The 23505-nt window shown below is 42.3% G+C and overlaps 2 protein-coding genes across 3 annotated transcripts in view; one reads left to right on the top strand and one right to left on the bottom strand.

Annotated features, from left to right (window-relative positions):
• The window catches only part of crb2a (crumbs cell polarity complex component 2a), a 28220-nt gene extending 16135 nt beyond the window's left edge, over window positions 1-12085 (top strand). The window contains exons 4-13 of the mRNA XM_073478493.1: window positions 326-465; window positions 1610-1780; window positions 1874-1987; window positions 2096-3049; window positions 5448-6022; window positions 7407-7572; window positions 8510-9380; window positions 9504-9617; window positions 11120-11246; window positions 11864-12085. Coding sequence (XP_073334594.1) covers window positions 326-465; window positions 1610-1780; window positions 1874-1987; window positions 2096-3049; window positions 5448-6022; window positions 7407-7572; window positions 8510-9380; window positions 9504-9617; window positions 11120-11246; window positions 11864-12085 — 3454 coding nt within the window. The remainder of the gene's footprint in view (window positions 1-325; window positions 466-1609; window positions 1781-1873; window positions 1988-2095; window positions 3050-5447; window positions 6023-7406; window positions 7573-8509; window positions 9381-9503; window positions 9618-11119; window positions 11247-11863) is intronic.
• Window positions 12086-17680: 5595 nt separating this feature from the next.
• dennd1a (DENN/MADD domain containing 1A) overlaps window positions 17681-23505 on the bottom strand; it is a 32318-nt gene continuing 26493 nt past the window's right edge. For both annotated transcript variants that reach the window (XM_073477727.1, XM_073477725.1), the window contains one exon: window positions 17681-21296. In XM_073477727.1, coding sequence (XP_073333828.1) covers window positions 20241-21296 — 1056 coding nt within the window. In that variant the 3' untranslated portion in view covers window positions 17681-20240. The remainder of the gene's footprint in view (window positions 21297-23505) is intronic.

The raw sequence follows: 23505 nt of genomic DNA, 5'->3' as shown, positions 1-23505 counted from the left end.
AGTCAAACATCCCCAAAAATATTTCTTCTCAATAACTCCTTAATGGAAGAAATATTACTTAAAATCAGCAGACACACATTAGAAGTGAGAACGGACTGGACTTTGGGATTTTCTGGAGTCAGCATTAAGTGTTAGCAGCCACTTCTTCATAAGCTTTCAGCCCTGGTGGTGGTCACTCAACCAATACATCAATAGATTGTATCCCTGCTGAGGGCATGTTCACACTTTCTTTTCAGAAGAAATGGCAGAAATCTGCAGGGTGGTTATCGCTCATTGTTGCATTTTGGTATTCTGCTATACAACAACTCATCTGTGTGTCTTGCAGCTATGAATGTGACTGCAGCGACACTGGATATGAGGGTGACTACTGTGAAGTGGACATCCTTGAGTGTGCCTCTGATCCCTGTCAGCATGCTGCCACATGTGTAGAGGGAGTCAAAGGATACACCTGCCTCTGCTGGCCAGGTACTGAACTACATGCTACACACCAAACATTTCTGTACCATCACACAGATCTACAAAGGTTGTGAAGTTAGCTGATGAGGCTGCTCTCTGTGTGAGCCCAGATCACTTGTAGCTGTAGGTTTTTACAAACAACAGTTAAATACACACACATCATGTAGAACTCACACTGAGACACAAACTGCCCATAGAGGTGAAATCATCAGGGAGCATATGTGCATATGCACAAAATGGGTCCTGAGAGAGGCGTACACCACTTCCCATGCAATGATTGTTTGATGTAAAAACAAAGTTGACAGGAGAATGTGTGCACCTGTAAGTAAACTCTGACCCATGGGTACGAACATTTTGGAAGCAAGGGGAATTAGCCACGCAGATGGTGAGGTGGAGAATTGAAGCCATATTTATTCCATAAACACCTTTCAATTGTAAAAGATATAAGCAAAGCCAAATCTTAAATCAAATCCTGCAAAATATTTCATCAGCGCTGTCTCACCATTACATCCCCCTGGAGCGCAGTGGAGAGGGCCGGACTGTGCTGATGCTGGTGGTCAGTCGTGGAGCTCCACAGCTGTTGAAATGCAGGATGTGTCAGGTTGAAGGATACGGAAAAGTCTGGCCTGCCTTTCCCCAATATTAAGAGACCATACTGAGTCCTTTTCACCTCAACCACGTGAACTAATGAAATGATCATCTTTGGTTTTAGAAATTCAAGATAACAGACAATATAAATCAATAATATCGTCTTATACTGTGGATTTACCACTGAATACCATGTTAGTTTTCATAAAGTTTTTGTGTGTATTTTAAAAGTATAAAGTAAGTGACAGCTCTCACACAAGCGTTACATTCTATATCCTCATTGTCCATCCTGATCATAATGCAAGTTGATTGGAACAAAAGTTAAGAAAAAGTGTTCACCTATCAAACTTTCATGTTGAAATGACATCCCACTGTGAGGGACACCACTGATTGTTGCGATCACTCTGGCGGGTGTGAAGCCGTCAGTCTGATCCTGTTAACATATAAATAGATAAAAAAAAGTCTTGCTACTGATCTGAGACACGTATCTCAGACTTTTTATATGTTAGTGTGTTCAGTGTGAGTATAACAGCTCAAGCTACATTTTCTGTCTTGCTCTCTTCAGGTTATGAAGGACCAAACTGTGAGATTGACATCGATGAGTGCGCTGAGCAGCCCTGTGAGAACGGTGGGGAGTGTTTCGAGCGTTCAGATCCGTCTCACTGGGAGCTGGACTGGGAGCTCAGCTTTGCAGATGCAGCTGGATACATCTGCCAGTGTCAGCCAGGGTTTGCAGGTCATTAATACTAAAGAAACCAGTCAGTAAAAATATCAGTTGTCACGCCTTTTTTCATCTTCTGACAATCTTTTGATTTATTTCACATTACAGGAGAGAACTGCTCTGTCGACATCGATGAGTGTGAGTCTGAACCCTGCCAGAATGGAGGCTCTTGTAACGATAAGATCAATGGCTACACCTGCACATGCTCTGTTGGATTTCTAGGTGAGTCTTCACCTTGTAATAACTGGACAGAAGCATCTGTTGCATGTTAGATTTAAGAATAGAAGTCATGCACGGCCATATGTAACCCTTTGTGTGGTCTCCCCCCAGGTGAGCTGTGTGAAGTGAACATTGATGAATGTGAGAGTCAGCCCTGTCAGAATGGAGGCTGGTGTGAAGACGGCAGGGCGTCCTACACCTGCCACTGTCCTGAGGCGGAGCCAGGTGAACTTCCTTGGGGAGGAGATCACTGTGATGTGAAACTCTATGGCTGTGTGGACCATGAATGTCAGAATGGAGCTACCTGCCACCCGTGGCTGGAGGGTGAAGAACACGGTCATACATGCTTGTGCCCTCATGGCTTCTATGATGAGCACTGCTCCACAAGAACAACGTTCTCCTTCTCCACCCCTGGATTCATTCACATCCAGGTTGATCTAGAAGAAAGGACCAGGAGGGAGGTTGAGCACCATGCTCACCATGGTTTTGGAGTACAGCTACGTTTCCGGACAACTATACCCAATATGTTGCTCTTTTACAGAGGGGATGTGGACAACCACCTCCTCCTGGAGATTGTGAATGGTGGCCTTCATGCAAAAGCCTTTTCTGAGGACTCTGAAATGGATGTAAGATTTCCTGGTTTGGTTAGTGATGGAGACTGGCGAGATGCTCATGTGTTTGTAGATAATGATGGTCTGGTTCTGATTCTGAAAGGCCCTGGCTGTGACAGGGATGGATGCAGAGTTACAGATAGTGGTGCTGATGAACCACCTTTCCAGCCCTCTGAAGCCTTCACTCAGATTTATGTCGGTGGAGCACCAAAGGAGCTGTTAGAGTACTCTTTAAGTGGTGCAAGCTTCATTGGATGTATGGAAGACCTGATGATCGACTCTAAGCCTATCCTACCCCAAACACTTCCAGAAGACCAAGGCCATGTGCTAGGATGCAGTAAGACTGAATGGTGTAAATCTGACCCCTGCAATGGACATGGGCACTGTGTGGACCTGTGGACCAGCTATCAGTGTGACTGCTACCGTCCCTTCTATAGTGAAAGCTGCTCAGAGGGTAAGCACTTTTACCACCAGCAAGATTTTTAAAACTTTTTGACAAATCCTGTCAAACCAAACCATTCACTTAACCTCAGTAATACCACAGTGTAAAGCCCTGCATCAAAAATATGACTTGAATTACTTGAATTGGGTCTAATGGGACAGAAAGTTGAGTGTCATCTACGTAGCAGTGAAAATGAATGTTATAGTAAAGGATAATGTGACCTGAGGAAGCACGTAAATAGGTAACAGTAGAGAAGTTTTAATATAGCAAACTTCTGTCAGAGGGTAGGAGCTGAACCGTTTTAAAGCTGAGCCCTTAATGCCAACCCATTGTTCCAGACAGTTAATTAATACATCAAGAGCACAGCCAAAATAGAGGAGGATTAAAATTGAGGAGTCTGAACTGTTCGTGCACAGCAAGTCATCTAATACTTTGAGTAGAGCAGTCTCTGTGCTGTGGTGAGCTCGGAAGCCAGACTGAAATTGTTAAAAGAGTATGCTCTTAGTAAAAGAATAAGTTTGTTGCTTAAATCTTCATTAAACAACATTAAACCTATAGCCTACAGTCTTAAGATTATCTACAAAACATGCCGTTTGTGGTCAAAACTAGGAGCCAATCAGCTCTTTGATAAGGTGGCAGTGAGGTTTTTCCCATTAAGGCCAAAAAAACCCCCCAACAGAGTTTCTGTCATGTTTCTTGGTGCCACAAACAGCTGACCTAATGTGCCACATGGTTGGAAAAAAAGGCACCTCTAGAAACTTTTTGGAAAGGTGCAGGCACTTAAAAATGGCAGCTGATTGGACAAACCATCAATCTATCGGTGTTGATCACTGGCGAACTTCAACCAATCAGATCTACAGTAGGAGAGTGGTACCAGAGCAGAGGTACAGAGCAGAGCCAGTTGGTAAATCAAACTCTTACTGAAGGCTGTTGAGAGAAGAACGAAACCATGTTTTCCATCGAGAAAAGCCTTCAGTGCTGTTCTTTAAATATACTCTCCAATTCAGACATAGCTGATGCCATAGCAGCAGCTTTGCTAACATCTCGCAGAGGCGCCATTGTTGTTATCAAACAAACAGTTGCTTCTCTCACTGGTCGTCACACCCAAACCTCTCCTGTAGCTGCCAGTAGTTCCTCATAGAATGCTGATTACTTTAATCACTGTGTGCTCTGTGACAAGCGTATTGGTTGAAGCCTGGCAAGATCATGTAAAACCCAACAAAGCTCCGCCAGCATACACCTGACTATAGGACTATAGGTGTTTCCCTTTGAAATTTAATTGCATGAATATTAAAGGAGCACTATGTAGTTTTGAAGAAGAAATTCAAACTAAGGATTTGAATATTTATAATATTAATGAGGTAAAAATACAAACTTCCTCCATCAGTGAATAAACAAGCTATTCTCAGAGGAAAATAAGGTCCCAGAACACTGTTTGAAGCTAGAAAGGTGGCAGGGTCTGCCACATATAAATAAAGTAAAACAATATAAATTGTGTTGTCCTTTAAGGTCAGTTTGTTTATTCAGTCATGAAAACAAAGAGAGTTTGATTATTTAGTTGTAGTTACAGACATAAGCGATGTAAAGAAATTAAAAGCATATAAAGTGACTTTCACAGATGTTTTGGGGTGGCCAGAGTGGGTTAAACCTGTCACCACAGAGATCCAGGTTCAGTCCTGAGCAATGTGCTCCATCAAATATAACTGGCATGGTTTGCAGATGGGAAGCCAGAGAGGGATCATGGCAGAGTATCGCAGACAATCTCTACTACTTTAATGATTGGTTACTTTGATAACCATTTTTTGATAATCATTTTTTAAAACACAAGGGTTTAAAAAACAAACAATGTTTGAGTCATTTGAGTCCTGCTACACCTATTTTATAAAATAGAGTGTTCAGGATGAGTTCAGGAGTCTCACAGTCTGAGGAGTGAAGCTGCTCTGTAGTCTGGAGGTACAGCAGCAGATACTTCTGTATCTGTTGTCAGATGGCAGCAGGGTGAACAGACTGTGGCTGGGTGGGTCTTGTCTTTTAGTATCTTTGGGCTCTGTGCAGACATCTCACTTCACTGATGTCCCTGATGCTCTGTAGATGGTACCAGTGATGTTCTGTTCTATTTCGAATATTTGGTTTGTTTGTTCATGACTTCATAATCTATGTTTGGCAAAAAAGGTATGGTGCTTTGTGAGTGATGACAGCTCCTGTCCTTATGACAGGACCCAGAAACAAAAGTGAGGTATGATAAGCTGCAGCACTAACTGACCTCTGTTTACTACTGCAACATTAAACCAATCTTAATTTGTTTGATTCTGACAAGTTTGGCATTGAATTCCTCACACTGAAGTCCTATTACTAACTGTAATCTGTTCTGTTCATGTGATTAATCCAACTTCCATATCTCCCCTGACAGAGTTCCCTTCATGGACATACAGCCATGAGGACACAGTGAGTTTCAGTGCCTATGATGTAGGTAAGGGCCACGGGAGCAACTTCAATGTGTCCTTCTTCCTGAGGTCATTAAAGCCAGACGGGCTGCTGTTCCAGCTGAGGAGGCCCACAGAGGAGGAGGGGGGAGAGGTCTACTTTTCTATCTACCTGGGGATGGGGAGGGTGTTTGTCAGCTCTCTACCTAACAGTGCCTCACTGACAGCTCCCATATTTGTGACCACTGGTGAGAAGCAGCTTCTACAGGTGGAAGTCCAGCACAGACAGGTGATCTTTGAACATGCAGGCCTTCGTTATGGAATCGGAGAGATCCCCGAGGTGAATGTTACCAGTGGGGATCAGGCCTACGTTGGAGGACTTCCAGGGGACTTGGACTCTGATGTGTGGGGAGGACATTACAAAGGTTGCCTGCAGGACTTTCGTTTAGACTCTGTGCATCTGCATGTGGATGCTTGGAACAGCTCGGATGAGGAGGAAGTGTATTTACCAAGTGATGCTGAAAATGTAAAGAAGGGCTGTGTTAGTGATGATACTTGCAAGGTAGGAAATCTGCTTGTTCCCAACACTTATACTGTCACAATAACTGTCTCAGTTAGGAAGTCCAAGTTGTAGTTAATAGGACCAGCATGTCAGTGAATGGCAGAAAATCTTTCTGCAACACATTTGACCTAACTGCATTGACGATGTGATCTGCTGTAGTTAGCCCATTTATAGTCCACATTTTTTCTAAATTAAAGGGAGAATCCAAAGCAAATATTACTGCCTGGGGAGGGAACAAAAATATTAAGAATTATGCTCCTGTCAGCCAAATACATTCCCTACAGTCCCACATGAACTTACAAACAGCCTCACTATTGTATACATTCACATTTATATACTGTTTGTTTGTATCTGGTTTCATTGAATATTTAATGGCAAATGGCTTTACAGTTAGATTTAGCAGAAAAGGTTCTGTGCTTTGAAGAACTCTCAGAACCTGAGCAGCAACAAGGATTCTGCTGAAGAACTATGGCCCCGTAACAAACACATATGTACATGGACAACAGTTCTTAGTTAAAGTGTAACTCCACCAATTTTGTACATTACAGGTCTTGGTTAGTACTTACAGTAGTCAGTTAGTTAGTAAGTAAGTTCATTTTTATTTCTGTGTCATGCCAATATCTGGCCCATCCCACATGGGATTACAAGACACCATCGCAATATAGATCATATGTCATCTACCAGTTTTACAAGTATCAGCAAAAATGAATAAATACATAAAATAAATTCAGTTACAAAATACTGTATCGCCAATTTCTTGCAGGGCTTTTTTCTTATCTCCCATGCTTCCTCCAGGTAACTGGCTAGTCGGAATGGTTCCAATCTAAACAGCCATCTTAATCTTTGTGCATCATCCATACGTACAGTCAATATCTGTTTTTATGTTAAAATTCTGCACAGCTTCCCATTAAAAGGGCAGAAAAAAACAAACAGTAGCTATGTTACAGGATTTTGAATGTGTAACACTGGTGGAGTTATTCTTGAAATACTAAATAATATCACCAAAAGATTAGCAAAAAACTGGATGGGTTGGTGGAGTGTATCAGTAGAATAATGACTGTATTCTACACCTCTGTCAATATGAGTGGATGTTACAACTGGTAGCCACACAGATGATAAATGAGCCGGGGAAGTAACATATAAATCAGCTCTAACTGAATGAACACTGTGCACTATGCTCCATGTGATATGCTAAAAATACCTCATTTAGACTTAATTTCCTTTTATCTGTGCGACTACAAGGCCAGTGATGGTGGAAGTTCTCCCATTCTTCCCTCTTAAATCTCGTAAAGCTAACGTGTTCAAGCTTTGCGGTTTTAAAAGTGTTTGCTGTCTGAGTTTGTTGTGTCTTGATTATATCACATCCCACTGCTTCCCTCTGCAGATGGAGCCCTGTCAAAATGGAGGAGAATGCACCATCACATTCAACGATTTCACGTGTTCGTGTCCAGAGGAATACACTGGGAAGACCTGTGAAACACGTGTGTGGTGCGTCAGTGATCCCTGTGTCAATGGCGGCCTTTGTGTGGACCTTCCTGATGGATATGAATGTAAGAACATCTGCATCATTTTATAACTGTGCTTAGTAATAAATGAGTCATATTTTTCAAATTAGCTGTCTGACTGACTTTGAAATACTCTATCTATTTAATTGTGAAGAGCTGTTACTGTATAAGCAGCATGCAAACAATAATAATAAGTAGTATTAGTATTAAAAGTAGTATTAGTATAAAGGGTACATTTTTGGACATACAGTTGAATGTTTTACTGTGATTTTAGAATGATTACTTCCCAGGAATATACAGTACATCAGTAAAACTGGGATTCCTTGTCATGAATGCAGTTCACACACCTGTAGATAAGACATATATTTTTTCATATTTGCACTAAACCCTCCTATGTTCATCCATAGTGTCAGTCTGCCCATATGCACATTATCTTTATAAGGAGCTATGTGTGCAGTCAGTTTGATTACTGCCTGCTGAAGTCCGGCTTCTGACAGAATCTTTACTGTAGCACAGATACGTACGCGTTCCTGTTCCAAAACAGTGGATCACTGTGAGGACATTGGTGTCTGAGAGAAAAGGGCTCTCCTCTGCATCCGGCACATAGTCAGTCATAAAAGTAACTTATCTTTAATAATCTCATTGTCATGAAGAGTTTCCAAAACTCTGCCTGACAAACCATCTCCTGCAGCTCCTTACAGGTTAGGACTCCTCTGGAGCTCTGCTAAATATCAGAGTGTATCAGGAGGAGTACTAGGAGTGATTATTAAACAGTTTTTAGTGCCACAGCAATCCCGCTGACCTACGAACACCACAGTAAACAGCCTACATATGGTATCAGATCATTACTCTGGGTCAGAAGATACCCTGAGTTGAGGTATCACATCTGGAGAGAAAACGTTGGTGCATACTTTATCTAGTGAAATAGCTGTTGGTTCAGCAACAAACAAATGCAAGTCATTTTCTCCATGTTGTCCTGTAGGTGTGTACAATGCCACGTTTGAGAACAACCCTGTGCACTACAGTGCTGGAGGCTCGCTGGCTGAGCCCGTCTCTAACATCTACATGGAGCTGCGGACTCGTTCAGAGAACGCTGTGCTCCTGAGAGCCTCCTGGGGCTCAGACCTGCTCTTGGTGGGTTTGCTGGACTCTTCAGTCCGGGTGGAGATCCACATTGGCAACAGTGTGGAGACAATGACCTTTACGGGAGTTCGTCGAGTGGCCGACGGGAGCTGGCATCGTGTGAACATCTCAATGGCTGAGAGGGAACGTAAAGCCTCTGCCTGGGTCATCACTGTGGATGGAATCACAGACGCCAGCAGCGTGCCAGAGCGCACAGGAAGCCTTCGCTTTCTCAATGAGAAGGGAGCCACGATGGCTATAGCAGAGAGCTTCACTGGCTGTCTGGGTGCTGTGAGGGTCGGAGGAGTCTACCTTCCTTTTGTGGATGACTATAAAGCCCCGCAGCCATCTCAGTTCCATTTAGATGGAAAACCAAAGATTCATTTAGGTTGTACCAGTGCTCCTGTTTGTGACTCCAATCCCTGTCTGAATGGAGCCACGTGTGAAGACCTCTTTAATACATTCGGCTGTGTGTGTGACCTGGGTTGGGAGGGAGAGCACTGTGAAACAGACACTGACGACTGTGCGTCTCAGCCCTGTGTTCATGGAAGCTGTAAGGACTATTTAGCAGGGTTTGAGTGTCGTTGCCTCCCTGGATATGCTGGCACACTTTGTGATGAGGATCTTGACGAATGTGAGCATCATGCCTGTGAACATGGAGGCACCTGTCAGGACGGACACAACATGTACACCTGTATCTGCCCCAAGGACTACAGAGGCCCTCTGTGCCAGTGAGTACTCAGTCATCCATCTGTTTGTTGGTTTGAAGCAGCAGTGCTATCTGTGGCTTTACAGTGCAACACAAAACTGTTCTTATCATTCACTGAGGCAAAGTTTCATCTCTTCTCCACCAGGTGGGACTATCCTCCATTACAGTGTGGTGATGTCCAGTGTGCAAATGATGGTATCTGCCATGATGGGCTGTGGGGAGCCAACTGTACATGCATGCCAGGCTTTACCGGCAGCAGGTGAGCTCACTGCGATACACTCGAAAAAATAATTTGACAAAGCTTCACTAAAAAGAAAATACCTAAAACATAGACTTATTACAGGAGACGGAGTAACCACTCTGAAATGCATCACTCTTATGTTTAATATTGAATAATAAATGTTGGAAAAACACATTATGTTAATGTAGAAGTTCCCCTTAAAGGAGCACTATGTAGTTTTGGTGAAGAAATCCAAACTTAGACTTTCAATATTTACAATATGAATGAGGAAATGATACAAACTCAGAAATATGTATTTTTTCCATCAGTGAATAAACAAGTTGTTCTCAGAGGAAAATAAGGTCCCAGAACACCGTTTGAAGCTAGAAAGGTGGCAGGGTCCGCCACATATAAACAAAGTAAAACAGTATAAATTGTGTTGTCCTTTAAGGTCAGTTTGTTTATTCAGTCATGAAAACAAAGAGAGTTTGATCATTTAGTTTGTTTAGGCAGAAAAAAAAAATCAGCCAATGAAGATCTTTCTCTGAGTGCTCCTTTAAGTTTATATGTAATAATTGAATGAACACATAATGTTGTGTGCTTATATGCTATACTTCTGCATGAATTGAATTATATTACTGATTTATTCACATTCATTTAACATGATAGAAACATTTGACATTGAACTAATGTCACAGATTTACTGTAGATGGAACACTTGCATGTTATTAAAATGCTGTAAGTCTGTTTTTTGTGTAGATTTGACTCTTTTTATATCAGTTCTAAAACCTTGTGTATTAGAGTGCAGTGATTGAGTCTTAAATGGCCAGTTCACCCAAAATATGAAGATTAAAGCATTTTTCTCTAACTTTAGAGTTTGATGAATAAATCTAACTGATGAATACATGTATTAGGGCTCGTCATTCAGACCACACATGTATTATTCATTCATAAAAATTCTCTGATGTGTCAACCCAACATGGATTTTGCAGGACAAAGGTATAATTACCATATTAAAATCCTTAAAATGGGACCTACTTCTTCTCCCTCATTAACAATTCTATAATATCTGAATATGTGAATATTTTTCGTTTTGTTTCTTGACCTACAGACATGGTTTGGTATTTCAGTGTCTGAAATTTCCGTGCAAAAATAGTCACAATAAAAACAATTGACAGTGAGGTCTGCATCCATGTGGAGTGACAGGGACATGGTTTCTACAAAGACGTGTTGATGTTGAACATTCTAAATATGACTTTGTTGATGCTTTGATAAGCACAGACTGTATTCTATTCACTTATGTTGCATTTTGGTGGAGGCTAAAAACCCCGGAGCAGTATGTCAAAACCTGGACAAGTAAACCAAAACTATGTGCAATAGAAATTGTGGGTTTTTTTTACTATTATTTGTAAAATAAATTTAAAAAAAGACTTGGACACACTTGACTGAAATTGATACATGTCTTTAGAAGTGTGAGAGTGGCCTAAAATGTTTGCACAGTATGTTTATGTCCTTTCCTAATGTGATTTTCTGCCTTGCAGGTGTGAAACAGAGATTGACGAGTGTCAGTCTAACCCCTGTCGAAACGGGGGTTCCTGCTTGGATCGATTCAACATGTTTGTGTGTGAATGCCCGCCTGGCTACAGTGGTGCCATCTGTGACACAAACGTATGTTTGTTGCATGTTTCTTCTTTAGTATTACAACCCAATCCCCAAAATAAATTTTGGCAATGAATGTTTCTGCAAACCACAGATATGTTGAAACTTTTGTTGCAGATTTTATGTTTAAATGTTTTATTTCATCACGTGACATCTCTGTGCTTATGGTCAGGTTAGGTTCAGGCATAAAAAACACTTGTTACAGTTAACAAAAGATCATGTTCTTGTTTAAAAGTCCTGATTTGGTCACCACAGACTTGGTCACCTTCAAAAATATCCAGTGGTTTTACTCACAGATGTTTAAACACAGTCTTGAACTGCAGTCACTGGCTTGGCAGCTTTCTTACCTGTAGCTGCACCACCACTACAAATATAACAGTCAGGTCTCAAATAAGTAATGTGAATGTGATATGACACATATTGTAGAAATGTCGAGATGGTACATAACCTAATACTATAACAAATGTGAACAAATCTGTGCTTTGGAGAGTAGATCATTTGATCCTGGTATGTGTGCTGCCCAACAACATGTGCAAACATCTGAACAAACATCCAGTGAACTAAATAGTCAAAGATAGCTGAAACATGACATTGTAGTCTGATCTGTGCACTTTGTGTCTTTGCAGAAACAAGCCCACAAACAGGGAATCCCCTGGCTGATGGTGGCCATCCCGCTGCTGTGCTTCTGTGTGCTGATAGCGATCATCGGCTTGACCTTCATGGTGCTCACGGCGAGGAAGAAGCGTCAGTCGGAGGGCGCGTACAGCCCCAGTGCTCAGGAGCTGGCTGGAGCTCGACTGGAGATGGACAGCATGCTCAAAGTCCCACCAGAGGAAAGACTCATATGACACAAAGGCTGAGAGATGAGGGTGTTAGATGGGATCTGAGCACTGCGGGCACGTGCTCACTGTGACACTGTTAGATCCCCTGAATACCTGGGCTGAACTGAAGGACCTACGTTGTAGGATACAGCCCTCTTCTGGTGGTGAGCAGGTAGTGACACAGTGCTGCTATTCAGTATGTCACTTCTTTTAACAGATGTGTTAATTATGTAGGGGTTAGCGATAAAGGACATCAGGAGCCCTGAGTCCTTTGCACCTCAGAAACTCACTGATAGGATGAGGGAACAAGGAAGAACAATCCATTGTATGACTCGACACACTGTAGTTTGTCTAAGGCAGGGCCTTAACCTGGTTCATAACTTGTGCATAGAGGACAATTTCAGGGCTTTATTTCACAAACTGAGGAAACTGTGTTGCATTGGGAGGATTCATCATGAGATGTGAGGGGCCCAAGCAGCACTCATCAAAGTCAACAACAAAAGCAACCAACATACAACTGCAGTTCTCCTAAAGGCCACTAGCTGCTGGCTCTAACAACACTGTGACTGGACTGGAGAAACTTTAGAATTAAATAATTAAACTCAGCACAATTTATTTTTTAGTTACTTGTAATGTTGTTCTTGCTGGTTATTTTGACAAATACTGTTCCAAGTATGAAGTATGTCTCCACGCACCTGTTTTTTTGTCCATTTTTCATTTGTGTACAAAACGTCTCGCTTTTTATTTCAGCCTCAGTGTGAACAGGTTAGAGCAGACACATGAGGCTGCAGTGCATCTAGAGATTCGTAGTCTATTTTTACCGCGACATGCACGCAGTTCTTGGAAAAAAAAACAACCTGAAAACGACCTGTAGACAGTCATATGGACATCACAGCAGTGTTTCACTACAGTTTGAATGTCTGTATGTGTAGAATACGTCACAGACATGAAGAGAATAAACACAATGAAGGGCAGTTTGTTTTTCCTGTGCACTCTTTTTCTTTCTCTCCTTCTCATTCCCTCCGGCTGTCTGGCTCTTTCAGCAGGGTGAAGGAAAATCATGTCATCATATTAATTGATAATTATCAAAGTCAAACTCCATGTAAGCAGACAGGGCAGGCAGGAGCCGCGCTGCAGCAGCAACGCAGCCTGTGTGGACACACACAGGAGTGAGCAGCAGCAGCTCAGCAATGCAGCCGCCACACGGTTCACAAGCAGCCTGTGTGGCCAGATGAACGATGACCTACAGGACACATGTGACTTCACTCATCACTTCCACTGAAGAAATGAAAACATCATGTCTGTGTGGAGTGATGAGGAGACTGTAGGCTTTGCTTCTCTATACAAGAGACAACACTGGAATATAGAACTGCAGAGTACAGTTTCATAATCCTGCCACACTGTAACTTATACCTCCTGCTGATGCCAGAATCACATTGAAAACACATCTTGCTCGACATTCAATTTGTTGAAATTTGTTGCCAGAACCTGGTCAAAAATCAGCCCGACTGCACCCCCCATTGAACATAATGGCCTTGCTGCTGGTAAATCCACAAAGTCCTCTCAGAAGTGATTGGTGACACCAGGGAGATCAAATTTATCCAAAGACAGAGCACAGTGTATTATGCACTATGATAATCTGATGACGGAACAGTTTGGAGCACTAAGAGAATTTTATAAATGAGCTAACTAGAAGATTCATAAAAAGTTGTGGGCTTGTGAGAGCTTCAGGAAATCACTCAGTGAGATGAGCTGGGACACAGGGGCAGTTTGACATGTCACACACACCAGCTGGTCCCTGATACCTGGACAGGTCGTTGCCACCTCGGTTTGTCTTACATGTGCAGTGGTGTGTTGGATGACAGTCACTCAGCAGTGCATGTTGAGATGGATCATATTTGAATTAAGTGTGGGGATGGACAGAAAAATAAGAAAGGTGTGGAACTTGCAAACCTGGCTGATCATTTTTCAACATTCCATTGCTGATGCTGTACCATCTTACTAATCTGTGTGCTTGAAAAGATTTTCAGCCACCACAGAAAAACGTCAAGGGAACAAATAGTAGTGTGAAACCATGAAGCGTGGAATGGCAGTGAAGCTTCTCCGGTAGATGAAAGGCAGCGTGGTGATTTCTTGTGTATCACAGGAAGCACAGAGGAGAGGGTGGGGACTGTACAGGGGATTCACTGTTACAAACTGGGGAGCAGAAGGGGAAAACAATACAAAATCACACAAAACATCTAATGGATATATTCAAAAGACAGGATTGTATTTTCAGTTCAAGGGACATGTTTTTGTTAATGACATCAGAGTCTAGTTTCCCTGTTGTACAGTTTCCTCCACACGTTGACTCATTCACAGCTGTGTCTTTGTCGAGCCTGTACAGTTTGTATATTTATGTTTATTCTGTGTTTGAACTTGGATTCTACTTTTACTGTCAGGGCCTCACATGTACAAAGGGAGTGTCTGCTCATGTCTGTCTCAGTCGCAACGTCACATTTGTTTACAGTCAGTGATGAATATGTTAAACCCAGGGAAATTCAATGAAAAATTAAGAGATTTAGGACGCAACGTTGAAACATTGCAACAAATTAAATCATGAAAGGACTAAAAAGACCTGTTGTAAGCTTTAAATTTGAGAGGAAAAACATATCTGTCAATAAATGTGATGTACAGTATGAGTTTTTCTAAACAAACGTAATCATTTACCATTGCATAGTATATCACCGCTGTCTTTGTTTTCTTTATTCTGATGTGCAAAATCCAAGATATTTTATTCATATTGTATTATAATCATGCAATAAAGTGAAGCAGCTTCTGAAGCATCATACCTCCTGATTATTCATCCATTAACTTAACCACTCATGCTGTTCAGCATCACAGGGGCTGCAGCCTGTCCCAGCAGGCATTATGCAGGACAGTCTCGCACACAGACAGACAAACACAATCAAACTTTGGCCTCTTCTCCTAGCTGACATGTTTTGACTGTAAGAGGAAACTGAAATAGTTGGAGCTAAACCATGCTGTCATACGACCCTCCACATGCTTCATTTAGTAGTATGGCCTGCAAGCCAGTTTTTCTCCAGTTTTTTATTTAGAATACTGGTTATAATTTCATTTCCTAGGAAGGCTGCAAAACCAGGGCATATACAAACACTCAACAAAAATATTATAAACGCAACACTTTTGTTTTTGCTTCCATTTTTCACTAGTTCCATTTTATTATGCACACAAGAAGTATTTCTCTCAGACTCTTTATTCAAGATAATCCATCCACCTGACAGGTGTGGCATATCAAGTTGCTGATTTAACAGCATGACTATGGCACCGGTGCTCGTTGGACTGGTCACAATAAAAAGGCCACTCTAAAATGTGCAGTTTTATCACACAACACAATGATACAGATCTGAGGGAGTGTGCAGTTGGCATGCTGACTGCAGGAATGTCCAGCAGAGCTGTTGCCTGTGCATTTCACCACCATGAGCTGTGTACAATGTTGTTTCTGACAATTTGGCAGTACGTCCAGCTGGCCTCGCAACCGCAGACCACGTGTAACCTGAAACTGATTGTAGAGCTTCACAGACAGTCAGGGTGTGAAAGTAAATAAAGTAAAGACCTACGAACAGTATACTGTTCTGTATGTAGCACCCCAAACCTGCTGAGAGTGAAGGGAATTGAGTCAGAGTGACTGCAATCACTTAGTCTACCAGCAGATCCTGACCGCTCCAATATGGCCACTGCACAGAAGCACGTCAAATTGGCAGTGCAGTGCTCCTATAACCATGAGCTAGCCCAGTTGCTTGTGTTGTTGCCATGAATTTGGGGGCAAAGTCATATTTTATTTGTTGATTATATTTTGTATTAATAATCTGAATCTGAAAGTAACTAGTAACTAAAGTTATGTTGTATGTATGTAGTGGAGTAAATAAACAATATTTGCCTCTGAATAGTGGAGACCAAGTATAAAGTAGCAAAATTGTACTTGTAGTAATTGAGTGAATGTACTACTGCAGACGTACTACCTGGCATTAAAATACAATCTGTACCTGAATATGTTTTACGTGTAACATGTAACTGCACGTAGAACACCTTGGCATCAGTGTGCATTTGGGGGCCTTCAGGTTGGCATTGTGAGGGACAGACACCCGTGGTTTAGATTAATGAGTAACCCTGTTATCATTAACCTGCAGACAGCTGCTGGAGCTGGTGAGCTCTGCAGCAGAGAGCCGTGGGCAGAGCCCGGAGCTTCTGGACGAATAAACACCCAGAGTTGAGGAGAGCATGTGGACTTTTAAACTTTTTGGATTCAAAAGTAGATTCATCTGAAGGGAGGGAAATGCAGTTTTCTTCATGAACATAAAGAGATGTGAAAAAAGAAAGACAGAGGACAACAGAAAGATCAGGACTCTGATGAGTGTTGACTTTGATCAGAGACAAAACTGAACACAAACACAGACATGCTCTCTGTGCCAGGTGTTGCTCATCATCTTGTGGCTCATGTACAGTAAAGTATTCTGGATATTTAGGGCGAATAACACTCACACAAGTAACTCAAACCTGCACAAATGACCCTGTTGTGACTTATGTGACTGACGTATGTTTAACTTTGCTTTTCTTTTGTGTGAACACGGATAGCTTGTTAGCCTTGGCCAGCTTAGTAGCTTCTAGCTAGGTGGGCTCACTTCAGCTTCACCCATGCTACACCTCTTTGCCCAGTTTGGATTAGCTGGGAGTTAGTTAATCAGGTACCACCCAGTTTGAGCTTCATTCTGGCTCTTCAGGAACCTATGGGTGACATGTGGTAGCTCTATCCACTACTTTTACATTCATTGGTCATACTGAACATAAACACCACATACTAAAGAAAAACAATACTGCACAGCAAGTTGAAAGTTCAGCTAACTCAGCCTCTTCCTGCTAGCTATCAAGCCTGGCAAAAGCTACAAGTAACTACGGCAACTAGCGATTCTTTCTTCGCAAAATTGATTTGATGTGATCTTAAAAAACTGCTGGTTTGGATCAAGAAATGCAGGAAAGTGTATAATTACGCTATTACAGAGGGAATCTTTCCTCCTGCTTTCAGTTGTTACGCTAAACTCAGCTAATCACACATGACAGATGAAAATGATATTGGTCCTTTTTATGTGACTCCTGCAGTGATGGCCAGCTAGTGGTGGCAGCATGTAATACAATAACTACATGAACTGTGAATCTTGTGCAAATGAGTTTATGTCTGCTCACACACATCTACACAGTGCACTGAAGTTGATGAGAAGGTCATATGTTGCTCAACACAATACAGAATCAGTTGTGGCATTTTAATCAAGTTAGGATGACAAGTGATGATGAAAAGTAGTATTTTAAGCAAGTGCAGTACACACACACACACACACACACACACACACACGCACAGGCCACATGAACGCTCCCTGGAGAGCAGCTAAAGTGTGGTACAATTGTGACAACTGTTATTTCTGCTCTCTATGCACACTTGACATCACAATGTGTAAGCAGCCTGTAACTCATTAGCCAATCACTGTCAAAAACCAACTCAGAGCACATACATACATCAGCAGCCAAGTTGGCAAAAGAACCCTTTAAAACAACAGATATACAATAAAGTGTTTCAAAGTCCTCATATTTAATTAGACAGAAATGTTTAAAATCATTTCAGGGACATTACAGTCTATTGTAGGCTTGCAGGTTTTCTTAAAAAGTTTCTTTTTTATAAAACAGAAGGAGGCAACACATGTTCACAGGTCAGTGAGAAGCCAAAGATGGGATTCACTATGAAGGCCAAAAAACAAACAGAAAAACAAAAGCACTGCGCATGAAGCTACTAAAAACATCGATAGGTGAACTAACTGCATGACTGAGATGCACCACACTTTGTAGCTACCATAATACCATTAGGATGTTCATCAACTATAGCAGACTACAGGTAACAATACAAGCTAATCGTGTAAGTTGACATCATTAAGACGTATGATGTTGTGAGTGTGACATGAAATACTGCGTGCTATTTTTAAAATCACAAATCTATACTGCGCACTTTGCTAATGTGGTGGCATTTAAGACAGAAGACACAGGAGGCTGCTGTGTAAAGAATTGTGTTAGTTATTTGTGAATGAGGGCTGAGAACTGTTGGCATCTGAACATCTGGAAGCAAGGCCTGTTCTGAGAGTGAGTTCCTGGGTGGGATGGCGGGTAAATGAAACAAAACACCTAAATTCAGACGATCCTTTGACAGGTAGAGTTGGTTCAGTCCATCTCCATTTGTTCATCAGACACACACTCCTATTTTTCATTGGTCAGTAGCAGAGCAGATGGTGTTGGGGGGGTGTGTGTGTGTGCATGTGTGTGTAGGGTGTCACCACATGACCATTCCTACCACCTGGATCAGGACCTTCTATCGCAGTAAATCAAACATCATCTCTGATGCATATACACAACACAAAGAGTCATTCAGTCAGTCCAGAACAAAGGTCATCAATCACAAAAAAAAAGATTTCATCATACGTGAATGTAGCACATACTAACTACATTTTGGTAATAAAAGCTTTTCATTTTTGCTTCTGATCGCAAAGATTTCTTCATGGTTGATTTGGGGCCCACAGTGGTAACGGTAAGTAATAACAACTGGGCAGTAAATATCCAGTGAGCAGCTACCCTGTCAGACATGTAGAGGAGGAACAACTTGTATCAGTTTACAGCACAGCTGTAAAGACGAGAGGATTCATTAAGTCAGTCAACATCTGGCATCTGATTGTAGCTGGAGTTCAAAAGTCAATTCATAGCTGACTATTCTGATAATGGATTAATGTTCATCAATTTTCACAATTTCAAGACATTTCTTTTTTCTCTTTACATTTTACAGACTAACTGATTAATCATGAAAAAAAATCAGCAGATTATTCGATCATAAATATGATTAGTTGCAGCCCTAATTCTGATCCAGTAAAAGTGTACCAACGATCCAGTGTTGTCTTTTGCTTCATGTCCAGTAAGTGCATGCATAGTGACAATACAGAATGACAATACATTCAATGACTGTTGCTCAGAATTTTCTGACAATCAACAGAATGGAAAATGGGCTCATGATAAAGTGAAACTCTTAAGGATTATAACTTAGCTTTAGCCTGTAGTCGAGGTGCTTTCAGACAGCAAACGGTTGAATCAGAAATCCTCCTGCATACTGTCTAACTTGCAAAAATACATTTAAAAGTGATGCTCCAGGAAAAAACCTCAACATTGCAAATAAATGTATTTCTGCACGTTAGACAGTGTGTGAGAGTTTGCCTGCTACAGACAGCAAATGGTAATGGTTACAATGGCAACATCATATAACAGTTCCAGTATATATTTCAAATGGACGGAAGCAGAACCATATGCTACAGGTTGATACTGTCCACCTCCTCTAATCTCATCAAAAAGTGACGGAGAGCAGGTGGTAGCTTAAAAGTGTCATTTAAAAGTGAAATTCAAGGTAGATCCAAAACTACAGGGGGCAGGATAACTGATAAATGCTGCTCACTATACTCTTTACTGTCGCTTTCTTTGGCTGTAGCAACCAGCTGCCATGCTATCTGCTGTTTGCAAGTAGCTCAGTTAGCCATGGAGACGGGAGAGACACTGTGGGCAACAGGGCTGTCAGCTGCCTCCTAGTGAACACAGCTGGACAAATGTTAAGATATTATCAACTCAGACTGCAGTGGCAAATAACTGTACACATTCACCTTCAGCTGCTGACTTGACTTTAGAAATAATGAAAGTGGCGACAGCAACCGCTCGCTGTCCTAAAAGTAGCTTTAATGTTAGCTTGCAGGGGAAATAATCTAAGCCTAATTAGCTAATGTTCCCTAACTAATTTAGCTTGCTAGCTAACAATGCCTTGATGTTGAGCCCACAGATTTTATCATCAACACTTTTTCAGTCCTCAGCATGGTTTCAAAATACATACAAAACAAAATCATTATTTTGGAATAGACAATTAGTTAGATTCTTACAGAACTCAAGTTGCATTCCTTAGAATGTCTTTAATAATAGCTGAACAGTTCAGCTTCAACTCCCACGACTGAGAGTCACACAAGCAGAATAGACTTTTACTACTTAGAAGGTCCTGATACAGCAGTGAGGGAAGTGTGGTGACAAAGAGGGGCACCTCAGTACATATTCACAGATTTTAGTCAAATGTCTCCCACCTCCTCCGAAGGTCCTCCACCTTCTTTTTTGGGGGTGCAGTGGGCTTGGCCATAGTCAGCAGATCCCCAAAAGGATCCTGAGTCGTCTGGCTGTCTCCGTCAGCACCAAATGGCTTTGCCAGTTTGTTCGTGGCTGTACTGGGGACAGACGTCAAGTCTGCCAGGCTAGAAAGAGTGTGGTTGCTGGCAGAGGAGGCAGGCAGGGAGGTGACTGAGGAGGGAAAGGCTGACTGGAGCAGTCCGTAGCTGGGTGGCAGGGCTGAACTGCCTGGTGAGTGCTGTCTGTAGAGCCCTGGTAGTGTAGAAAAGGACTGTTGCTGGGCCGGAGTGTGTAAGTATGATCCTGGTGGAGGCCCATAGACTGCACTGAAGGGATTCCCACTAACAGTCGGTGAGTAACGCATTTGAGGGGAGGTGTGGTGCAGAGACTGGGCAAATGGGTTGAGTGATATGTGAGGATGTAGTGGGAAAGGAGGCAAGCCCTGTGGGTAAGGCTTGGGTGGTAGTGTTGGTTTGGAGGTAGATGACGACACACCAATATCTACCCCATCACCTAGTGACGTGGAACTGGTCTGTGCTGAGCCTTTAAGGGGGTCTAGAAGGCTTATCAGATCTATACTGTCCTCAGTGGGCTTAAGCAGGTCTCCATCTGTGGTCCTGCTCAGGGCTTGCCTAAACTCCTGTCCCCCTGATGTAGTCCCTCCTTCACCAGCTCCTGCTTGTTTAGAGCGTGCCACGGGCGGTGCTAGGACACTACCAAGCTCAGGTGTCTTTCTTCCATGGGGGCGTGGAATGGTGATGTTGCCTGGGGTGGAAGGGTCCAAAGGATCCAGGCCTTGGCCGGAGCTCTCATGGCTCGGAGAGTGGGGCTCTGTCTGTACAGGAAGTTGGACAGATGGAGGTCTATCACAGGTCAGAGGCACACAAACAGGCAGGGCTGCTTCCTCCTGCCCTATACTCCACAGTTTATTGTAAGGGTTGGAGAGCTTCAGGCCTGGAAGTGTTCGTGAGTGTTCACCCACACTCAGGTCCATCCGCTGCAAACACAGGAAATAATAAGTAAGTATAAGGACCATTCCAGTTGGTAATCATATGTGCTTACAGCTTACAACAATGAAACCAATTCATTTCAGTGTACAGTTATACAGTACGTTTTTCCTACATTCAAGGGCCAAGTGGTTTCAGTTCTTTTTAGTTATTTAACTTGAGTGATCTGTGAAAATCCTTCATGGTGGTGGATTCATGTGCTAAAGTGAAGGTCTGACAACATAACTTCCCCACTCAGCTGCCACAAAACTCTTATTCTTAAAGGAACAGTTCACCCATAAATTACAATTCAGTCATTATCTATGTACCCCCATGCTGATAGAAAGTCTAGTTTCATAGTTCACAAAACATTTCTGGAGCTTTACAACAAAACCGCGTTGCAGCATTCTCCTAAACAACTGAAGTAGCTCTGGACTTGTTTTAAAACGTAAAAAACAACAGAAAAAGACACAAAATGGTTCCATACAGCTTATTTGGTCACTTCCATCTAATAATATCTTTTTCAAATCCATTTGGGACCTCAGGGGTTCTGGAGACTTGGATTACACAATACTCCAGATATCGATATTCCTGATGCTCCCGACCTGACAAGCATCTGCTTGGAAAACATGGACACTCGCTGCAAAAGGGTGTTTGAATGGCAAGTCTGCAAACTTCACAAGCAACTACAGCAGCTGATTCAACAGTTAAGGGCACTTAAAAACATACAGGAGGGGTCGGCTCCTAACACATGCCCTCAAAGACTTCCATCGAGTGCCAATCAACTGAAAGAACTACAAAGTTGTATTTACTGCACGTTTCAAAAAACAAACAGTATATACAGTAAAAAGTGATGAAAAGGTCAAAAGTTTTGTTTTGTTCACTGTGTGCACCGCCATACAACTGTGATGTCATCTGTGTTCATGTTGCGAACCCAAGCAACGTGGATCAACAAGTTTCTGACTTCAGTCTGTCCAATCAGAACTGCTTATAGGTGGAAAAGGAAAAGGAAGGAATGTAAATCTCCACCATAGAAAGTAGGGATAGACCGATTATCGGCTGGGCCGATTATCGGCGGCAATATGCATTTTGACGCATATCGGCATCGGCCTTATTTTTTAATCCGAGGCCGATAAGAGATCAATTTAAAACTGGGTTATTTTGGCTCTGATGCAGCCGCACCTCTCTGTCTGCTGTCACTACTCTGTCTCCAGCATTGTCCCACCCACAGCACCATCTCATTGGTTACACGCTCTGGTTACACGCAGAGCCACGGCACGGGTAACAGCCAATCAGCAGTGAAAGCTGTGCATGCACAGTGCTCACACACACGGCGGAGAGGAGAAAAAGTTTTGCTGAGTGGAGAAGGTCCGGAGAGCAGATACATGTTTCGAACATGGATGTATAAAGAGAACTGGATACAGCGTCAGAGGCGGGGCCCGTTCATTCCTACGGACGTTGCTCAGTGGCGCCTGATGCCAGAAAAGTTCGTTTTCATTTCATTAACGTTATATAAACATAAGCGGCAGCTCTGCTCGCTCGCAGTCCCTCCAGACGTGCTTGTTAATCACTCGAAACAAGGTTGCTGATAATATCGATATGGACATAGTCCGTGATAGTAGAAGTCTGTGTGTGTGTGAGTGAGAGAGTAAAAACCTAATGAACTCAATTCAGTCCAGTTTTATTGCAGGGAAGCATGCTGAGGTGAAGGCTGATTAGCTTTTAGCGTAACGTTAGCCCACCAGTCCGCTTTCTCCTTCTGGCTCTAGACGCTCAGCAGACTGTAGCGAAACTCTACAACTCACGACTACTGACGTTACTGTGAGGCCCAATACGTTAGCGGCAGCTGTCTGTTCCTATGATAAACACTGATTATTAAAGTGAAGATGCTGCAGGCTGTTTAGTGTTTTTAACGGTTTAATCACTTGAAACAAGGTTGCTGATAATATTGATAGGGAAATAGTCAGTGATCAAAGTAAGAAGTGTGTGTGAGACAGAGTAAAATTCAGTTAGTTTTATTGCAGGGAAGCACGTTGAGGGGATGGCTAGACAATTGTGTGTGTGTGTGTGTGTGTGTGTGTGTGTGTGTTTGTGTGTAAGCCACATGAGAAGCTGCAGAAACTGACAGCAAAGCACCATCTGTCTGAGAGAAAACTGTAGGGCAATAATAGCTGTTTAACTACCAAGTTATTTTACTTGACCTTTTTCTGTGTTGATTGA

This window comes from Pagrus major, chromosome 12 (assembly GCF_040436345.1).
Source record: "Pagrus major chromosome 12, Pma_NU_1.0".
In the NCBI taxonomy this organism is placed as follows: Eukaryota; Metazoa; Chordata; class Actinopteri; order Spariformes; family Sparidae; genus Pagrus; species Pagrus major.
Note: the sequence above shows the minus strand (reverse complement) of the source record. Positions and strands in the feature narration are given on the sequence as shown.